Source organism: Notamacropus eugenii, chromosome 2 (genome assembly GCF_028372415.1).
Source record: "Notamacropus eugenii isolate mMacEug1 chromosome 2, mMacEug1.pri_v2, whole genome shotgun sequence".
Classification (NCBI taxonomy): domain Eukaryota; kingdom Metazoa; phylum Chordata; class Mammalia; order Diprotodontia; family Macropodidae; genus Notamacropus; species Notamacropus eugenii.
This window is the reverse complement of record NC_092873.1, coordinates 256815884-256836906: the sequence shown is the minus strand read 5'-3', so window position 1 is coordinate 256836906 and position 21023 is coordinate 256815884. Positions and strand designations below refer to the sequence as shown.

General features: G+C 33.0%; 1 protein-coding gene across 2 annotated transcripts in view; it reads right to left on the bottom strand.

Annotated features, from left to right (window-relative positions):
- PACRG (parkin coregulated) overlaps window positions 1-21023 on the bottom strand; it is a 583000-nt gene that overhangs the window by 480700 nt on the left and 81277 nt on the right. For both annotated transcript variants that reach the window (XM_072637723.1, XM_072637724.1), the window contains exon 2: window positions 9439-9573. In XM_072637723.1, coding sequence (XP_072493824.1) covers window positions 9439-9573 — 135 coding nt within the window. The remainder of the gene's footprint in view (window positions 1-9438; window positions 9574-21023) is intronic.

The window sequence follows — 21023 nt, the reverse complement described above, 5'->3', positions numbered from 1 at the left end:
ACGGCATATGCCCCAGTTTGAAGAACAGATGGAGGCTTGGGGGAAAATTGTTTCTGCAGGCTTGCTACAAGCAGCACTGCTCCATAAAAGTGAACCATTCACACTAATTTCTCACATAAATTATATGGGCAGCAGGGAGCATCAGCCCATTCAGCAGAAAATCTTTCATCTAGATTTCAGAGGTCATTTAGCAAATTTAAATTAAAGTTATTTCTGATACATGGTTGTATTTTCATTCTATACACTTTCAAGAGATGGCAATTTGCATCAAATAAAGGAATGGCTTTAATTGTATGTGCAGTCCCCTCCTCTGAAGGAAGAGTAAATTAACTGCCAGAGGATTACTTTTTTCCAAGACTTCTAGGATAAGCCTCAGCTATTAATTAATCACAAAGGAATTCGTAATTGAAATATGGCAGCTCTACACTACAAAAATCAGGTAAACTGTCACTTCCTTTAGAAAAATCTGCTTTACAAATTCTAGTAAGGCCTGGCACTCAAGCTCAAGCGCTGGCAGTTATCAAAAGAAAGAGAAATCTGGAACAATTACAAGACAACATTCTTTATTTTTTAATGTGAAACAAATTATTCAACTGTTGAGTAAATTTGCCTATTCAATTTTTAAATCAATATGATGTTTCATTTCATGGTGCAGAGACTCATATTCTTTTTTCTACAAAACATTAGGAAAGGGACGATAGGGGAGGAATGAATTATAAAATAAAATTTCAAAGTATTACAATCTTGTGACCCTAAGGTTCAAGAAATTGTCATGGTTGGAACTTTAATTATATCAAAAATTAATGCTGTGCAGATTTTTAATAATTGTATTCAACAACTTGGTTTTATTATTATGATATAATCAGTTATGGTAATTAAAACAGTTTACTCTGATAGTTTTATTTCAATAAGTGAATAGGAATTCTGGCAAGAAACTGGAAAATATTTAAAATGACAAGAATATAAGAGAAAAATGACTGAAAACAGTTTTACATTATTATTAGAAACTTGTGATTCAACACAGAATGTAGGTGTCCACACAAACTACTGTCTGTAGAAATTTTCTTGAAGCAGCCAATTAATTTATGCACAATACTTCTTTTCTGTTGAAAACATTTTTATTGTGATTAAAAAAGCTTTATTTGTGTTTTTTATTTTTAAAGTAAGATTTAGGAAAACAACTGCTCACAAGAATGGTGATCAGCAAAGCACTTTAGTATTAACAAAGGATTACTTTTTATCCAAAATGTTCAGGCTGATGAAGTTCTGTCCTCTACAGCTTCATAAATCTTTTCTAGTTCATCTTTTCCAACCATCATATCTTTTAGGAACAATCTTAAGGTGGTTTTTTCCTCAGGTATTATAGACCAAAGTCATTTTTTATAGAAAAATAAGATCATGTTTAATTTTTATGATGTTTACAGTATTTTAGATTTTTTAATGCTTCAATGGAAACAATTTAAAAAGAAAAGTCTAAAGTACAAATAATTTGGGGGGGCTTAAAAATGATTTAAAATTTCTGGAAAGGCCATATTAACATAGATATTATTCCAACATTAATTTTATAGAAAAATTTAAAAAACACTTTTCTTATTGTTAAACATCTAATTATCATTTGCATAATGATATGACAACTCAAGTGAATTAGACCAAAGATTTGTTGTCAAATTATTGCATCAATCAAATAATTAAATGAAAACTATTCTTTGAACTACAAGATATCAAAGTTCTCCTTTGGCTTCTAATTAGTATCTATAATACTGAAAAATTTACCTAATATGTTAGCAAATATTCATACAGCTTTTAAGGTTCCTATATCACTTTAAATGCATTATTCCATTAAACTGTTTATTGAATTGAATCCAATTTAATTTGATCATCTTAACAACCCTCATTATATTATAGGCATAGCAAAAATGATCATTTTGTGTTTTAAAATTGAGTAAACAGCACAGAGGGGTCAAATCACTTACCTAGGAACATTTCTATGCCTATATATGTGTGTATATATATACATACAAACATATACATATACATTATATATATATATATTAAATCTGTCTCGCAACTTGAAATCTAGCAGTCTTTCTACTATATCTTACTTGCTTTAGACATAACATATCCGAATGTACAAACATACATTCATGTTTTATGTTACCTGACTTCTTTGATAGCCATTGCCTTGAGTATGTTAGAATGTAGATGTCCTTTGAAATAGTACATTTGGAAATGCTGTCCCTCATCTAATCAAAGACTAGATCACAGGATGATGATTGATGACAATGATGATACTCCCTCAAAACTCAACCCACTGTCTATGTTGTGTGTGGGTGAAGGGGAACAATAGCGAAGTAGGAGAATGCCACCCAGAGTAATGAACCACAGAGATTTCATGTGCCCTCAGAGCCTTATGGTAGCTGTGAACAAACTATCAGAACTATCGGCAGCTATCAGAAACAGTGATAGGTTGGCTAATTAGGCTCTATGGGCACTAATGTTTGAGTTAATAATCTAGTCAGCACAATGTAACTGCTCCAAAGAGTCAAAGAACAGAGGGAAGGGCACAGAGATTAAGGCTGGTCCTACTCAAATCCATCATCATACTTTGACTGACACAGAGGATAATGGAGAAAGTGGTGCTTCTTCATGTTCTAGCACTGCAAGAAAGCAAAATAAACTAGAATAAATCAGAACTACCAATACCTGACTAAAAGATTTCAAACCAGATAGCACCAACTCTTAAAGCAGTCAAATTGTAAGTATGCATGAAATGAAATGAAGACATGAATATTTCATTATGTGCCAATACACAACATAGCAAAATTGGAAACAGATTCCAGCAGCTACAGGCAAGGGCTTCATATTGTCTTTGGTTAATGTTATCCTCAGCTCCAAGTCACACAATAACATATTAACAAATGCAGGGAAATCCTAAGGAAGAATTTTGTCTCTAAACCAAGATTAAACAAAATAAGAGATGATATCAAGAATTTACTAAAATCTAAAGAGGGAAAACCTGAAGAACTTGAGGTCATTGAAAATGCTTGATGCAGACTCAGGAATTTAAATATACTAATGAAATGAAAAAGAAAAAACAACACCAGAGACAAATAATTTTGAAAACCAAGATGGGCAGACTTAGACTTGAATTTCAAGGTCTTTTGAGTTTGATGGCATTGAGCTAAGAAGTAGACCAATTATATCCTAATTTCACAATTTTAAAAATCTAACATTACCTCTATCATTCATAAGCTTATTTTCCCACAATATTGAACAGAAAGTGTAAGATCTTACTCAAGCACTATAAATGGTGGCTTTTGTCACCCTTTTTGGTAAGTCTTTTACATAGACTGTATAAAACCTATGGAAAAGGTCAAGATCCAAAAATGGAACCAAAAGGGCTTCCACTGACAATATTCATAGCAGTGTGTCAGCAAAGAAGCACAGAAAAAAATGGTGATCTAAGACCAGCTCATTGCCACCATAAATTACAAATAGGTTATCCTTAAGGAGATTAAACAGTGAACAGTAATAGAAACTATACAGCATATGATTGCACCCTAGAAAAATTTAGCATTATAGAATTTCTAGCAAGATACAAACCAATGGTTAGAAATATTAGTGAAATCTACGAGGTAATATGAACTTATGATTTAAGATTCAGAAAGGACCTCAAAAGTCTTCTAGTCCAACTCTCTTATTTTACAAATGAGCAAAACAGAGGCCCAGGGAGATTGTCTTGCCCAAGGTCACACAGGCAGTATGTGGCAAAGCAGATTTGACCCCTAAATTCAGAACTTTTTTAATTGCATTTCACTTTTTTGTGTTAAAATCATAAGCTTATTATATTATTCATGAACTTTATATTGGTATGTAAACATTTGAGGCAATTTATTGTTCTTGACCATTTTCCTGGTTATTTCTATCTATAAATTAATAAACTCTACCATGGAAAAATCATATTATCAAAGGACAGTAAAAGTAACCTAAGGTAACCTCAGAAGCACTTTACTACTTTTCTTCTTCTTTATCATAACTATCTTAGTGCTCCACAGGAATAGTTTCTACAGACATATTGGCCTTTTTCCTCCCTTTTATTTAAATGGTCATGGAAAGCATTTATAAAGCATTTTATAAGTGCAGAGTATTTCATATGCAAATCTCATTTCATCCTCACAACAGGATAAGTGCCATTACCATTTTAATTTTACAGATGAGGAAACTGAGACTTAGGGTAATTTAAGTGAGTCATCCAGAATCACCGAGCCAATATGAATTAGAGCTGGGTTTGGAACTCAGATCTTCCTGACTCTGAATTAAAGTCCTTTTGATTAGTTCAGAAAACTTCCTGCCAAATACAGTCTTTCCAGAAGATATACATTTACATGTAGAGACAAGGATGTACATATATGCCAACATACATATACATATATATGATTGCATGTATTTTTGTACATATACAAAATGAACATGCTACTTCCCTGTCAGTTTTAGTTGCCTAATTCTAAGACCCAAGCCAAAAATACTGGGAAAACTACTCTTTTCCTACAATAACAAGCAACATACAGCCACTTAATGGTAGTAAATAGGGAAAGGGTCTTGTACGCACTTGTAGAGCAATCAATAAGCACTGACTTGCTCCAAACTTCAAATAATGATAGAAATATCACAGTTTATATGACTAAACCCAAATCAATCCAATAAATATCTAAATATATGTATGACACTAGCAACTGAAAATAAAGCAGACAGGGTTAGACTAGTCTCTGAGGTTCCTTTAAGCTCTAGATCCACAATATGATTTTAGGGTAGGCAGTTTTTAGGCTAAAAAGAGCAACCTGTCTCAAGGTTTGAGACAGATTGAATTTGAGGTCCTGAAGGCATTTGGGAATCAGGTCTGAAACTCAGTTCAAAACTGCAGATAGGTGCAGGGTGTCTGCATAGTGGTTGAATTTTAAGCCATGGGCATGAATTAAATTGATGGATAAAACCAAGGGAGACTGAGAAGAGAGAAAAAAACAATTCATCAAGAACAGGATGTTAAGTGAACATTCAACCTTATAGAGGGTCAGTGGAAAATCACAAGACAAGGAAACTAAGCAGTAGTTTCCCATGCTGAGGACATTTTTACACTACATTAGCAGAACAGACTGTGTCAGAGACATTAACAAAGTATTTTCTGGCAATTAGAATTTTTAAAAGGTGAGAAGAAAATTGATACTTTTTGCTGAAATATTTCTTGTGATTTACTTGAAGATTCATGTATATGTTTTTCCTGATCAAAAGTGCAATAAAGTATGCAAAATTTTAATGTACTATTATGTTGACACATACACACAAGGAAGTATTATATAGTCAGCTTGGTTTATCTTTTACTTTATAGAGTTAGTATCATTTATATTTTATAATCATTGAGAACTTACAAGCCTATAATATTCTTTGAAAGTCTTTTATATATTCATAAGACATTTATGATTACATATCTGAGTCTTTATAGCCTGACAAATGTACATATTTGCTTCTCATTTTGCAATTTTGTTAAATTATTAGTTATCTGTATATTTTATAGTTTGTTATCTTGTTGATAGATTAATACTATTGCATTTGGCTCTTATCCTAAATATAGGGGGTCACTATCAGTAAAAGAACTAAGCTGGATAGAGACCAACATTTATTTCATTATCTCAGAATGGGGAGGTGGTGCTTTCATTCTGTTAGGGGTATGATCATTTTTATTTAAAAATAAACAACTATGCTCTTAAAATAACCCATGTCTCCTGTGGCCCAGTGACCTAGACTGCCAGAGAGTGTTGGGGAGTGCTTGAGCCACAGAAGATAAACACTCTCATGTTTATGGAGTCATCACTAACAGGAACTGTCTACCTTCATAGCCAAGTCTTCTACAGCCAGTCACAATACAGCCATCCTAGTTAGCCATCCCAGTCTGGTCCCCTGTCCCTTCATATAATAACAATGACTGGGTAAGAAGGAAAAATTTTCTCTCATGTAAAATGGAGTTTCTATAAAAGATTTTGATTAATTACGGCTCTTATGTGGCAGATAGAATTGTCTAACTAGTCCTGAATTAACCAGAATAAAGGCTTTTTTTTTCATAAGAAGAAGGAAGGGAGGGAGAGATGGAGGAAAAGGGAAGGAAGGGAAAAAGGAGAAGCAAGGTGGGGGTATGAGAGAGAGAGAGAGAGAATTTGTCAAATGTTTACTATATACCAGGAACTATACCATGTCGTGGAAGGCAAATACAAGCAAAAAAAGATAGTTCTTGCCCTCATGGAGCTTATATTCTAATGAGGGAAGACAACATATAAAAGAGACCTAGAAAGATATCTGGGGAAGGGTATCTGCACAGGTGTGGGGCAGCTGGGGAGGAATTAGGAAAATCCAAAGAGTCAGGAGTGGAGCCAGGAGAGAACAAAATGCCCTCTTTTTTGTAAACACAAATCCCATCAGGGGTTGAGCTCTATGTTGTTACAGTTAGGAGCACATCATGTTAGACAAAAGCCATGGTTATTATAGTCAGAAAAGACAGATTGAAACTAATTGGGTCAGGAAGTCAAAATAAGCAATATAATAGGTTTACAAGAAAAAAATCAAGTGAGGGTAGCAACCAAAAGAAAAGCTCAGGGAGAACATATGCAGACTCTAAGAACCAAAGCTTTCCACCCCAATTAGTTTGGGATCTTTCAATATCCATTACTGAGAGTTCTTGGCTGGCAGCTCAGATGGGGCATTTATATCACATTGTACCATGAGAGGGTTAGTCCTGGTGTGGAGGATACAGAATGAATCTGGTTCATGACTCTCCTGAGAAATAGAGTTGATTGATCTTGTGTGACCATTTACTCCCTCAGATAGCAAAAGATGTCCAGTAAACTGGAGTCCTGATCCTAATAATATCCACTATTTCTACTCCTTTTACGGTAATCACCCATTATCCTCTCAAGTAGGCATAAAGTGATGAATGAATGAATAAATGAACGAATGGAGCAAGACATCTCATACTCTCAGGAAGAATGTATTTTACTAGGATGAGATGGAACATACAAGAAGTTTCGGCTGCAAACAAGATGGAAAGCCTCCATGGTTCTTAGTGTACAAGAGTAAAATACATAATGCATCTTTAATTTATTTCCACTGGGTGGGTTGGGGGGAGGGACTAGATAGATTGCTGATGTTGAACCATCTGAAAGTGCCAAGCACTGTCATAGTGATAACATATTCTTGGGCCATCAAGAGTTTTAGCTTCTTGAGGAGGCAGGAGTTTCAGGACTTTCAGAAACACTTGCCTTCTTGCATAAACACGAGGATTGAGTCCATGGTTGATAGCTACAGAAGCTGAGCTGAATGCAAGATTAGTGACCTGGAGGGCATTGGTATTACCAGGGTTTTGAGGCTGACTCCATCAGGGTCTGAGGATAGATGATGCTTGAAATGGTGCTGGTGGTGGTTTGACTTGCTTAGCACAGATAACCTCGTCTCTCCCTCATGATATGTTGCTTGATTTCCTACCCTGTTGGTCTTAACAACTTAATAACCACTTTTTTTCTTAATATATTACAAATAAAAAACTTAGTACAAGGATACCTTAATGAATCTGCTATTTCATTAGGTGAGTACTCTTTCCACCAAACAAATAGCAACGGCCTCTCATTCTAGGTAATTCTTGTTTATATCTTTCTGTAAATTTTCAATAGATGGATCTATACAACATGCTAGAAACTTTGACCTTTTGTCTTTTAGTATTTAATAGAGGTCGGTGCAATACTATGGCTTTCTATCTTTCACCCCTTACTTATGATACATGACTAGCCTGGCTTCCTCTCTGGTCATATATGTCCCTGAAGATGTCTTCTGTGTCATTTTGAATGTGCAAGTCATTTTTGCTAACATATACTATTTTACTATGACACATGAAACAATATAATGGTAGGGAGTAAGCAAAGCTATAAATGGCATGGAATTATATATACAATATTATACATATATATATATGTACATACATATATGTACATACATATATAAATTTCCATAGTCCTAACCTTATTAATGATAAATAATAATTTTTTGGTTTAAAAATTATAAACTGCTTTTCTAAAAGCTCATAACTTTCAGACTATTGGCTACTTTATCTCTAAAAGGGTAAAGAACTTAAATTGCTAAATAAATACCATAATGAATGCTAAAAAAAGCTTGAAAATTATATCCATAAATCTGAGCATATACAGGAGCAAATAGACATCATGGAAAAATCTAATATGATGAGTATACCAAATGTGTTTTTTTCAGTTTGGTTATAAGGTGAACTATAAGGGAAACAAAGATATTCTAATGAACCTAGTTTTTAAATTTATACTATTTGACATCATTTCAACAGTCTTATTTTACACTTAGAATTTTTAGTTGTAACATAAGCAATGGCTACACTCTTCTATATACAGGCTAAACATATTACTACTGGTTTTCCTTCTGAATTAAATGCCTTAGTTGTTTCACTGGAATGATATTTAACAATGACACTTTTACTTCCCATCACCTGATATGCTATCCACACTAGTGAAACTACTATCCTTTTTGTTTTCAGGTGGAAAATATTTTTAGTCAATTACCCCCAAAGGAAAGTAAATACTGTGAAAACAAAAATAATAAAATAGGAAGAACAGGTTAAAGATCAGCATTCCTTTCTCAAGTTAAATTTAAAAACCACCTCTAGTTATTTAAGAGATTGGCAAGTTTTTACAAATAACATCAGTGAGCCTTTTAGAGAGAAACACAGTCGCATTCGAATGGAGTCATTAGGCAATACATTTATTTTGAAGCCAATTAACCTTTTGTCAGAGAAATGTCTGCGCTGTAATGGTTTCAGCGGTGGAGGTCAGCCTCTAACAGGGGCACGTATGACAGCGATTACGCTGGCTGACATATGCTGCAGACTGAGAACACGACCATGGAATGAGAATCTGCCTTCGTTTGTATTCCACTCCGCATTGCCAGGGAGCAGGCAATCTTGACCTATCCATTTAGGTAATTAAAGCTTCCATTTGGAAGTGTCCTGCAGGAAGGTGAAATTTGGGGGAGATAAATGGCCGTTGCTCACTGTATCCAGCCGGAGCTTCCATCATTTGAGGGACTGCCTGAAACAGGCTGGGCTGCCAAGGTTCTCATAAAAATAGAGATGAATTGGGTGGCAGACAATTCTCTAAGGCAAAGCAACTCTGTCATCTTCTTTTTTGCAACCTATAATTTAATTGTTAGCCAAGGTGGATGGCTGACTCAGGGGGCTTTTTTCTAAGAGCTTTCCTAGTATCTTTTATTTGCTGAGAAATTACTCTAGTTTATTTACTTATCAGCCAACTTTGTTTGGCAGTGGGAGATGTCACTTCAATAAACATAGCTGACAGTCACAGCTGTGCCCTGACTTACCTTCCAGGCTATTTTGTTTCCTTTGGAGTCATGCTCAAGGGCAATTGGGAAGTCTCCTCGCTCATAAAACTTTCGAAAGGCTGTGGGTTTTGTTGGTCGTTCTTTAAATGCTCCTGCAGTTGGAGGGCCTCTCACCTATTAAAAATACATGCACACAACATATTATGATCTGATTTGAAAACATACCAGAAACTGTCAAAATCATTTTATCTTTTAGCTGTTGTTGCTTAGTTGATTAGAGGGCTACCCTGAATCAAGTAAACTACTAAGCATTTATGCAAGTATAAATCTGCAGGATTTGAGTTTTTCATACTTTCAATTTCTAGAATTCTTACAGATAGTCTGTAGACTTTATGGCAAAAAGAGGGAGAATTATTTTTCATGTGAATATTATAGCACCCTTTTAATGTTTTTAAAAACCATGTCAAGTGGTATTTTCTTCATTTCCTTCATTTCTGCAGACAGGTGGTAAAGAGGGAAGTAATATGTTTCGATGAGGGACTTGTTTCAATAAAGGTATCATGGCTCCAGAGGTTAAAATATTTTATTTGTAAAGGTAGATACACTGCATCATGATCCCAGGATAAATCCTTTTTATGAAACGCTGGGTAAACTGTTGAAATATATGATGCTACTCTTACTTTTTTATACATAAAATGGGGACAATGCATTTTCCTTTCAGGATATGGCAGCTGACTATAAATTATAAAAATTTAATACAAATGTTAACTAATGATTAGTTAGTTTGCTAAAAATATGCATAAGAATGCCATAAAACAAATTTTGCATAAATCAATTAGCAATAAATTCAATGTGTTTTTATCTAAAAGCAGAATGTTTTATAATGATAATATTCCCATCAGGGGTAAAACTTGAATTGTGGCTGTTCATCACCCAACTAATGCATTACTCCTTAAAATTTGAAGAGGTGAGTAGAATATTTAGGACATAGTAAAATATGTTGCTCTATATACAAAGAACTGAATCATCACATTGTCACCACACACGCTTTTCACAAAGGTCAAATATTTTTGTCTTTCCCTGAATTGACATACATTTCTTTTACTAATTTCATTTGATTGATTCATTTAGTAACATCAATTAATATTATCTTTACATTTCAGTTCTCTCTTTTATGACAGTATTTCTATAAGTGATCTCAATATAGTTATAAGAACCTCTCCACCAAAGTTCTATTTTGATGATTCACTGTGGCATGGAGATGACCTAGCATTCTCTATGCCAGGAAAACAAGTTCTGGAAAGTCCCACTTGCTCTGTTGGAAAGATTTTTAAAAATATGTGGCAAGAGACTATATGTCTGACAATCAAAAATCAGGTTAGCTACTCAATCAAAGCATACTTATTAAGCACTGTGGAGGTATGTGAAGACAAATAGGGGTAGCCTTTGCTCTCAAAGAGCTTACATTCCATTGTGAGTATGTGTATTATGGGGGGGTTGTTAATGAGTGCACTATATATACATACATGCATACATATACATATATATGTGCATATATATGACTTTATATATACACACACACATATATACATAAGTATATATAGAATATATACAAATTAAAAAAAATAGTTTGAAATAATCTGGAAGGGAGAGCCTAAATAGTTGGGGGCTGGAAGCATGGAGGGGATGAGACAAGATTTCATGTAGAATGTGGTGCTTGAGCTGAGTCTTGAAGGAAACAAAAGATTTTAAGAAGCAAATGTGAGAAACCATAAGGTGACCAGTCTAGTAAGGCTGCATTATATGGAAGGGAGTAACTTATAAAAAGGTTGAAATGGAAAGTTTCCATCTCCTACATAATATTTCTTCTTCCTTTCATTACCACCTCAGGAGATGGTTTTCATGATTTTGATGTTGCTTTTCCCTCCCACCCTCCTGTACTCTCAGGGAGAGAAGAATAAGTAATTTTCTGGACAACCTATAGCTTAATGGAACATTTTAAAATAAGCACACTACTAGGCTTTCTGGGATGAATATTGTTATTTGGAAATTAATATAAATTTTTATATTGTGCTTTAAGTGTTCTCCCCCAATAAATTACAAATAACTAATAAGAAAATAAAAATCATAATACTATTGTGGGAGAAATGCATTGAAGATTTGTCTAAACAGTGGGGCCAATTGTTAAACCTGGAAGGCTTTTAATAAAATCAAATGTACTTGAGAACTAAAATACTAAATGTTGGATAAATGATAAAACACTTTGAATGTTCACATTTACCGAATATACAGCAATAAATTTAGGATCTGAATCATGAAGTTTGTCACACAGTCACAGTGATAATAATAATCATTAGTAGGGGAAAAATAAGGCTCTCAAATTTATCTTTGAATATTTTGAAACATTTCTTCATAGTATTTTCATCTGGGATTCATGTAGCTGATAAAGACTAGCTTATTTTGAGTGGGAAATTCGCCTTATTTTGTGTTCAGATTTTTTATTTAGCCAAATTATTCAATTCAAAGGAATGAAATAGATATTAATGATACATTTTCAGTTGCTCAAACCTTAAATCTAAACTATTAAACCACTGCTGCTAAATAGTCAATGGCACAAGTTTTACTAAGGAACAATAACAATGAACTGTTAGGTCTAGAATTTGCATTTGGCATCATTATAGCTCTCTGAGCAGCACTAGGAGGAATTCTAGTCTTGTCTTTTATTCATGTGACAATCTAGGATCAGAAATACCAAGGAAGTAAGAGTAACTTAACAATATCAAATCATACATACAATACTCAGTTTACAAACTAACTAAAAATCTATAACAACTGAATTTGTCTATTAATGGACTTACCTGTACTTAACTATGGGCTACCTGAATCATCAGAACTGACATGTCCTGAAACTTCCAAATATATAAACTATAAGTACTTCAGGGATTATGTGATCGGATACAGTGGTAGCTAGGTAAAATAACCATAAGTGATATCCTCTAATAGTGAGCAAAACTTTTATCCAAATATAGTGTCACTAAGTAAGTTTCTATTCACACACACTTCTATATAAAATTTTGTGTCACTTTGATCAATCTGCGATTTCTCTTCCCCAGTACAAATTGAAACCCTGCTATATCTACTCATCCCATGGGTCTCTTCATAAGTCCTCCACAGAAGACTGACAACAGTGCATTGGAAAATTTACTCTGATTCTTTTAATGGTGATCATTTCTTGTTTTATTAGATAACACTTTTTCAATTTAATACTTTGAAGAAACTGTAATAAATGAAATTTGTCAACCTACTAATCTGATCAGCTTCTTAGGAAGAGCTGAAAGTTGGAATCAGTTTGGGCTGTCTGCTTTATAAATACAACCTGCCTTAGTACTGTTAAAAAATGAATGTTTCATATTAAGTTTTTATTCATGCATCAGCATTTGGTTGATGATGCCAGTTCTGCCATTTGATTCCCATTTGTCAGTTTGTAATTCATAGCTATATAATGGATAAATGTCTTTCTGAGTTCCAAGTCAATTCTTTTGATGAATTTCATTTTCAGTGAAATTATACTGAAAATTCATGTTCAATTCAAATAAATAAAAAAATGAATAGAATTTGTGTGAATCATTTATGAACACTATCCTTAATATTTCAGTTCTTTAGAGAGGATGAAGAAAACATTAATAAAATCTTCCTACTTCAATTTAATCAAATAATTTCAACAAAAAATTATTACAAATATAATAGAAATAGAGTATCATGCTAGTTAGTCCAATACTACCATTAACAATTTTACCTCATTACTATCTAGGAAGAATCAAATAAAAAAGAGAACAATGTCTTGAGTTAAAAATATTTTTTTTTCTCAAAGGCAGTTTTATAAATCCAATAGTTTTTATACATGATCAATGAAAAAGTAAAATTCAGTGTACGAGTTCTCCCCTTTCCTACCACTTCTATTCAATAAATTAAAATATGCAAGATCATACATCTGCAGTATTTATCTAGAACAAAAATGATGGTTATTTTTACTCATTAAGCATAATTTAAAGAAATATTCATTTCCAGTGACAGATTGGAATTGAATTGCAATTCCTATCTGCAGCCTACATTATCAATTATTGAACAATCTTAGATATTTTAAAAAGGTAAATTCTATAATATTTCTTCATATGTGCCTTGTATTCTTGTACACACTTAGAAAGTATTCCTCTACCATTCCTGTCACAATCAATCTATTTGTCAGCTTTTATTCTGAAACCTGTTCAAAACAATTTAAATTAAGGAGTTCAGTTTTAAACCTCAACAAATACATTTTCATTGTGCCTAAAATAGAGAAATCTAAAGCATTCCTCTTACTTAGCATGTTTTCTTTCACTTATACCTATGTTTGCCCAAAAGCCACTAGAATAAAATAGTACTGTGGAAAGCTAGGGTCTATAAAATGGTTCAAATGTATAGGTAATAGAATTTTAGCTTAAAGAATGGAAGACGTGAGTGGACAGATACATGCCAAGAGACAATATTAATGCCAGAAGGATACCAAATTGTAAGTTAAAACAAGAGTTGAAGAAAGTCATTGGTGAAATAGAAAATAAAAATTTTCTCATTTACATTAATATCATTTTAGAATATCAGTCTTTCATAATTTAGGGTATGAAGAACTTACAACTATATCATGAAATTTCAAGATTTAACAGATCAGTCCAAGGTGACTGGATATGGAAATTTTTTTATTCAGATATAAACTTATATTTGTGATATATCACTCAGGTCAACATCCTACCCTCACCCCCCAATCTCTGACACATTTGTGTGATTTCCCTATAGAATAAACTAACCTAAGTAAAGGTCCTCTGTGTGTCCACATCCATTTCAAATGCCTTAGCCATATATTTACCTTTACTGATTAGCCTGAGGACATAATTAGTTCAAAGCAAAAGCAATTAATGAAATAGCATAGTAAGAAGAATTAGCAATAGAACATTTCCGCCATAAATCTGGGTCACAGCTTCTCAACTATACACAACATCAATAGGAAAAGTGGATACATCTAGGGAATATGCATAGACATGTGTACTGAACATAAAGCCAGGATGTACATATAGAGGGCATGTATCAAGTACCAATGTCATTGGTATATACATGTGAATGTGTGGACAGGTGGAACTAATATCAGGAGAAAAATATTTAGCAAGATTTGGACAAAGAAAGATATCAGTTCAAAAGGTAGAAGAAAATAATGATAGAATTTAACAAAAGGGAGAGGTCTGTAGAAAATATAAATTAAAATATGGAAGTAATGAGACAAAATAGCAAAAGTAGTATAACTTTCAGTGAGACAGGATCAAAGATCCACTCAACTAGACAAGTTTCATATTTTTGTTTATATTTTCTATGGATCTTTACTACATATATGCATATACATATGTATATACATACAAATATACACAAAAAAGTTAAGAGGGATAAGAAAAGGGATTCTTTGTCCATAGGTATACCTATAGGTATAGGTAAATATTCAATAAAGTAGAGGTAGAAGGGAAAGCAATCAAATCTAAAGGGAAATACAACATAGTTTGTGAATAGAGTTGGAAGGTTTGGAGCCTTGTAGACCTGTGTTCAAATTCTCCTCCTAAAAGTTAGCATTTGTGTGATCATGAATAAATTGGCCTTTTTCAGCCTCAGTTTCCTCCTCCAAAAAATAAGGATGATTCCTATATGCTGAATACACATATATACACTTAATGATACAGCCAAAATATTTAAAGAAAAAAATTCTGAATTTGAAAAAGATTGAAAAATCAGTAAGAAACACTTAATATTTGAAAAAGTAATAGAAAAGTAGATTTTGGTGCAGAGAGAGAGAGAGGGAAACAGAGAGAGAGAGGGAAACAAAGAGAAAGAGAGAGAGAGAGAGAGAGAGAGAGAGAGAGAACATACTGAAAGGTAATGTTAAGAAATTTACATATTTTTCAAGTATTCAGGTAACATTCACAAAATTTTATTTTTATGTAAATAGAGAAGAAAATAAATTTTAAATTCTATGTTTATAGACATACTCCCAATACATCCATGTATATGCGATCTTATCTACATGAATATCCATCTATTGAAAAAGACTGCAGCTTATCCTTTCTTTCCCATCTTTTGTACATTTGCCTATGTCCGCCTATAATTTCACCACAGGGGATCCACCCAACATGTCAGGCTCCTTCCTAGACATTAGGTCTGGTCCAACTCTTTACTGGCTCTTTTCTTCCACTCCATATTCATTTACTTAAGAAGTAAATCTAGGAAAATGTTCTTATTGTTAAAGTATGAACTATTAAAGCAATTCCACCATCCAAGCTTGATAGTAAAAAGTCGGTTATAAAAAAATCTTTATAGTTTTTATTATGTCTGTTTTCCTCCTTTCCCTTTAATCCTGAAATGCCCATAGGATAACTTTTCTCAGCTGCATTCTTCAAACTGTTTTCCAAAAAAATTTCCCCTTCTCTTTTACACATTCAGAAACTTCTATCATCGTTTTCCACAATACATTATAAAACAGTTTGTAATCTAGACTAATTTTACCAATGGCTGCCTTATTCTTCTGGTAAGTAAGTCTTGTTGCTGACCAGTATACTTTTTACATTTTTTTGGTCTTATCATAAAGGCAATTGACAACTTAGTTAAACTTTTATAAAAATTGTTATAAGCAGTGTTATTGTCTTTTCTTCCATCCAGTTCTCACTTTTTAGCACTAATAAATTTTAAATAAGATGCATTTGCTGCACATAAATTTTTCTAACTTTTATTGTTTTAGATTAGTATTAATTTTTACCTTAGCAGTAACAAATTGACTGTATAAACAGCTAATTCAGGAATGACTTAACTCAGAATTGATTTTCCTATCTGTTAAAACAAAATCAATGCCTTTTTTGTGAGATTATTTGGTCTGCAAAATATCCAGTGCCTCCTGATATTTCTCCTCAAGAAAGGTATTCATAATATAGAATATAAATCCTATATATAATCTATAAGTCTTTGGCATCTCTCACGTCTTATTTGAATCAAATTTTGTAACATATTTTAACTATCTTTGCTACTGCCTATCTATGCAATATAGTATGATGTTGGGGATGGAAGCTCAATTCCATGTGGACAGTCTCGGGTGGGTAAAGGTGGGAACTTCTAAATCTTAGAGTTCTCATGAGGCCCCCCATGAAACACCAGGGAATCGAGGAGTGAGACCGAGCTATCTCGTGTATTTCTGCCTCTTCCCGTGAGAAACGTGATGGGAGGAGCATCCCCGCCCTCGAGACTGTCCCGGATCTGGGCACACCTATTGTTATCTAACAGGCACGGTATTCAGGTGCAAACTACACGGCCAGAGAGCTTAATTAGGGTCAGGAAAGCCTGAAGGCGCTCTTAGCATGAAGGGGTCCTGACAGGACAGAAGGCTCCGTTTTTCCTCTCTTCGCTCTCCCCTCCCCCTCTCTCCCCACTTACACTTCTGCTTCCAATCTCTTACTGTAAGATTTTGCCTCCTTGGGAGATTTCTCTCTCCCTCCTAAGGAAGAGCTCCCCCTGCACATGTAACCAGGACCCTGAATAAAGCCTAACCCTTGTTCGACTCCGGGAAGTCTCTTCTCTCATACGTTTATCTGGTTTGGCCAACCGAAGACCTGGGACAGGTAAGGTAAGACTCGGGTAGCCCTCAGGCCTCTAGGCCTGGCAGTATGAGGTAATAAAATACTTTTTAAAAAGAGAAATAAGATTTCTTAAAAAGATAAAAGACTAAAAAAAGACTGAAAGGTAACTAGCTTAAGAAGAATGGGTCTGAGATCAGCAAAGTTGGTGGAGTAGGAAATGCAATTGCCATTACCATTTGAGTCACAACGCAAAAAATAAATTGAGGAAATAAACACAGGCAAAGAGAAAACAAAATTATCACTTTTGTAGATAACAGTTTACTTAAGAAATCTGAGAGAGAATAGTAAAATTAATTGAATCAATTAATTACTTCACCAGAGTTGAAGAATGCAAAATAAATCCACAAAAATTATCAGCATTTCTATATATTACTAATGAAGCTCAAAAGGAAGTGATAAAATGAGAAATTAAAATAACTACAGACTGAATAAAACACTTGGAAATCTATCTACCAAGATACACACAGGAACTATGTGAGTACACATCCAAAACACTCTTTGCAATAATAAAGATATCTAAAAATTGGAAAAATATTACTTGCTCATGCATAGGCCAAATCAATATAATAAAATGACAATGACAAATTAATTTGCTCCTTTAGTGCCATACCAAATTACCAAAGAGTTAATTTATAGAGCTAGAAAAAAAAAGAAAATTCATCTAGAGGAACAAATGTTCAAGAATTGCAAGGAAAATAGTTTTTCTAAATGTGAAAGAAGAATGTCTAGGAACAAAATATAAAATTTTTCTACAAAATACTTAGCATCCGAGTGATATCTCACTGATTAAAAAATAGAGAGGTAGATCAGAGAAATCAACTAAGGTACACAATATACAAAAGTAATGGAAAGCAGTGTTCAAAGAAATTAACCTCCCCAACTGCTGAGAAAATTAGAAAGAAAGCAGTCTGGCATAAATTAGGTTTATTTCGTAATACCTAAGTATATCCCTTCTCTGATAAAGTTCTCATTTTCAAGATATATCAGGAACTGATTGATATTTAAAAGAACAAGTTCCCAATAGATAGTTATATTATGAACAGGTAGTTCTCCAAAGAAGTCCAATGTATCAATATCTATATGAAAAAATAGTACAAATGAATAGATAACCATTTTGTAAAGCAATTAGGAACTATTCCCCAAACATTGTTAGACTGTGATATCTTTGGACATATCAACACCTCTAATAAGTCTATATGACAAACAGATCAAGAAAAGAGAGAAAGAGGGACCATATAAACAAAAATATTTAAAGCAACTTTTCTGTGTGGTGACAAGAAATTGTGAACTAAGGCATTGCCTCTCAACTAATCATTGGACAAATTATGGTGCATGAATGTAATAGAATATTATTGTGCTGTAAGAACTAACAAAATGGACAGATTTAGAGAAATCTGGGAAGATTTTGAGTGAAGACACTCAAAGTAAAGTGAGCACAACCAGGAGAATAATTTAAATAATACACCATTGCTGAAATATACGAACTGGAAATATTTAAGTATGATCAAGACAATGACGAACAATGATTCCAGGAGAACTGATGATCATGATTTCTACCTACCTACTGACAGAGAGGTGAGGTGCTAAATATGCAGAATAAGACATAATTTTGGAAATGACTAAGGTGAGAATTTGTTTTGCTTTAATATACACACGTGTGTATAAGAAAAAACACACATGTATTTGTTACAAGGGTCTTGGATTTTTTTAATAGGATGGGGATGTGAGAAGAAGAGAAAATAAATGTTATTTAAAAATAAAACAATAAAAATGATTAAGTCAAAAACCCAATTAGAAAAAATAGAAAGAATTTTTAAAATTGAAAAATACCAGATGTAATATTTGTGTTAGTATGCATATACTCCTACATATACTTACACAGGTGTTTAAATAAGAAAGATAATAATAATATTAATGTTTTCAAAATAGAAATACACAAAAATATGTTATATTTTATTGGTTCATATTTTTAAAAGTATAACACCAATTGATGTTAAAGCATTTGCAAACATGAGAATGGACTGATTTTCTCCTAAAAACATAAATAGCATTTATAGAAATTCAAGGAACACTTTAATTAAGGAAAAATCTTAGAGCTTTCCTATTAAGAATGAGGAAAAAAATCAAGGCTGCCCAATTTTATTATTATTGGTCAACATAGTTGTTGAAATATATATCATAGCATGACAAAGAAAAATTGTATAAATATCAGTAAAAGTGATAGTAAATATGTCTGTGAACAACACAATGGTTATCTCAGAAAATGAAAGTGGATAAAAAACAAATCTGAGATAATAAAGTAGTGAGATATAATAGAAACTCACAAAAACCCCCGGAATATGTGTACATAAAAGTCAATGCTAGGAATAAAAATGCCATTCAAAACAATGATGGAATACATGCAATAGCTCAGAATTAATCTATTAGGATATAAATCTGTACATACATACATTTTAAAAATTATTTTTATTCTATATCTGTACAAAGAATTGTATTACTCTTTATATAATTAATTTATGCTTGTCATATAAATAATAAAATAACTTTTAAAAGTGTAGAAGAGCTACATAATCTGTTCACGGCTGAGTAGAGCTAATACAGCAAAGATGAAAATACTGTCTGTATTAATGTTACATCAACAGCTTTCTTTACTTGGAACATATTTTGTATTGTATCAGCATGAGTTATTCTAAAATCATATGTAAATGCCTTAAGAGAAAGATCTTTTCTTTGATTTCTTTTATCACCATTGTATAATATTGTGTTTGTATGTAACAGGCATTTAATACATAATTATTGACTGACATAATTCAGTAAAATAACATCAAATATTATCTTATTTTTAAATTTTTATTAAAATATCAAAGGGAATTACTTTTTTTTTAAAAAGAGAAAAGGAGACTTTCCCTGACATATCAAATTGTAGTCTACAGGAAAATTGTTCAAAATTTCTGGTTCTTATGATAAAAAATAGAGAGAGAAAATGATGAGCAGAACAGAGTTACTTCTTAAACATCCTTCCCTGCTCAACATGTGTATTCATCCCTGCCTTTGCCTGTTCATGTCTATACTGTTCAGTCTTTTGCTGATTGTGGTAAGATGTTTCGATAAGAATTATTTGAATAGCGAAAGATCAGGATAGACTCTTGGAAAATAAATGCTAAATAATATTGTAATTATTTATTATATATCATTCATAATAATTAGGATGTTGTTATAATAATTATCACAGCAAATAATTATTATTATTGGTGGTGAGTTTAGTAGTGATGAGCTTATCCTGGGAGGGGCATCTTATTCCATGGTATTGAAACCACTCGGAGTAACAGATGCAAAGTGACCTGACATATGTACAGTGCACTATTGGGAATGAAGAAATGAATAGCAAATATATTATTGACATGCACAAAAGACTCCAAATTAAAGGTAGAGTGTAATAAGCATCATAAAAGACATATAACATGTTCTATGAATTCAGAAGAAAGATTCCTTCTACTTAGGCAAATTCCTCCTTTCACATAAAGTATTTACTTAGTTTTCACAAAGTACTGCCAGTTTTCAGGAGCTCCAGACTGATATAACATACCTACTGTATGTACTCAATTTCTCTTTTCAGTCATGGAATTTGTGAAAAATTAAATCAAATTTACTTTGCCTGTACATCTCTGGGAGTTTCATATTAAAAAGGATCTCATGTTCCTATTGTGCTCATTGATCCCTACATTCATTCCCATCTCTCACAAATAAGTATAGAAGAGAAAGACTTAAAAGTTGTGCTATCCTCACAAGCATTTCACAGCACATCAAAACTCCCAAATAAAATATTTAGGAAACTTGGGGTAGAAAACACATGAAAGGAATTCAATAAGAAGAGCAATATCAGATTAAAAAGTCTTTGGATTTTATAACCAATTTTGTTAAAGGTAT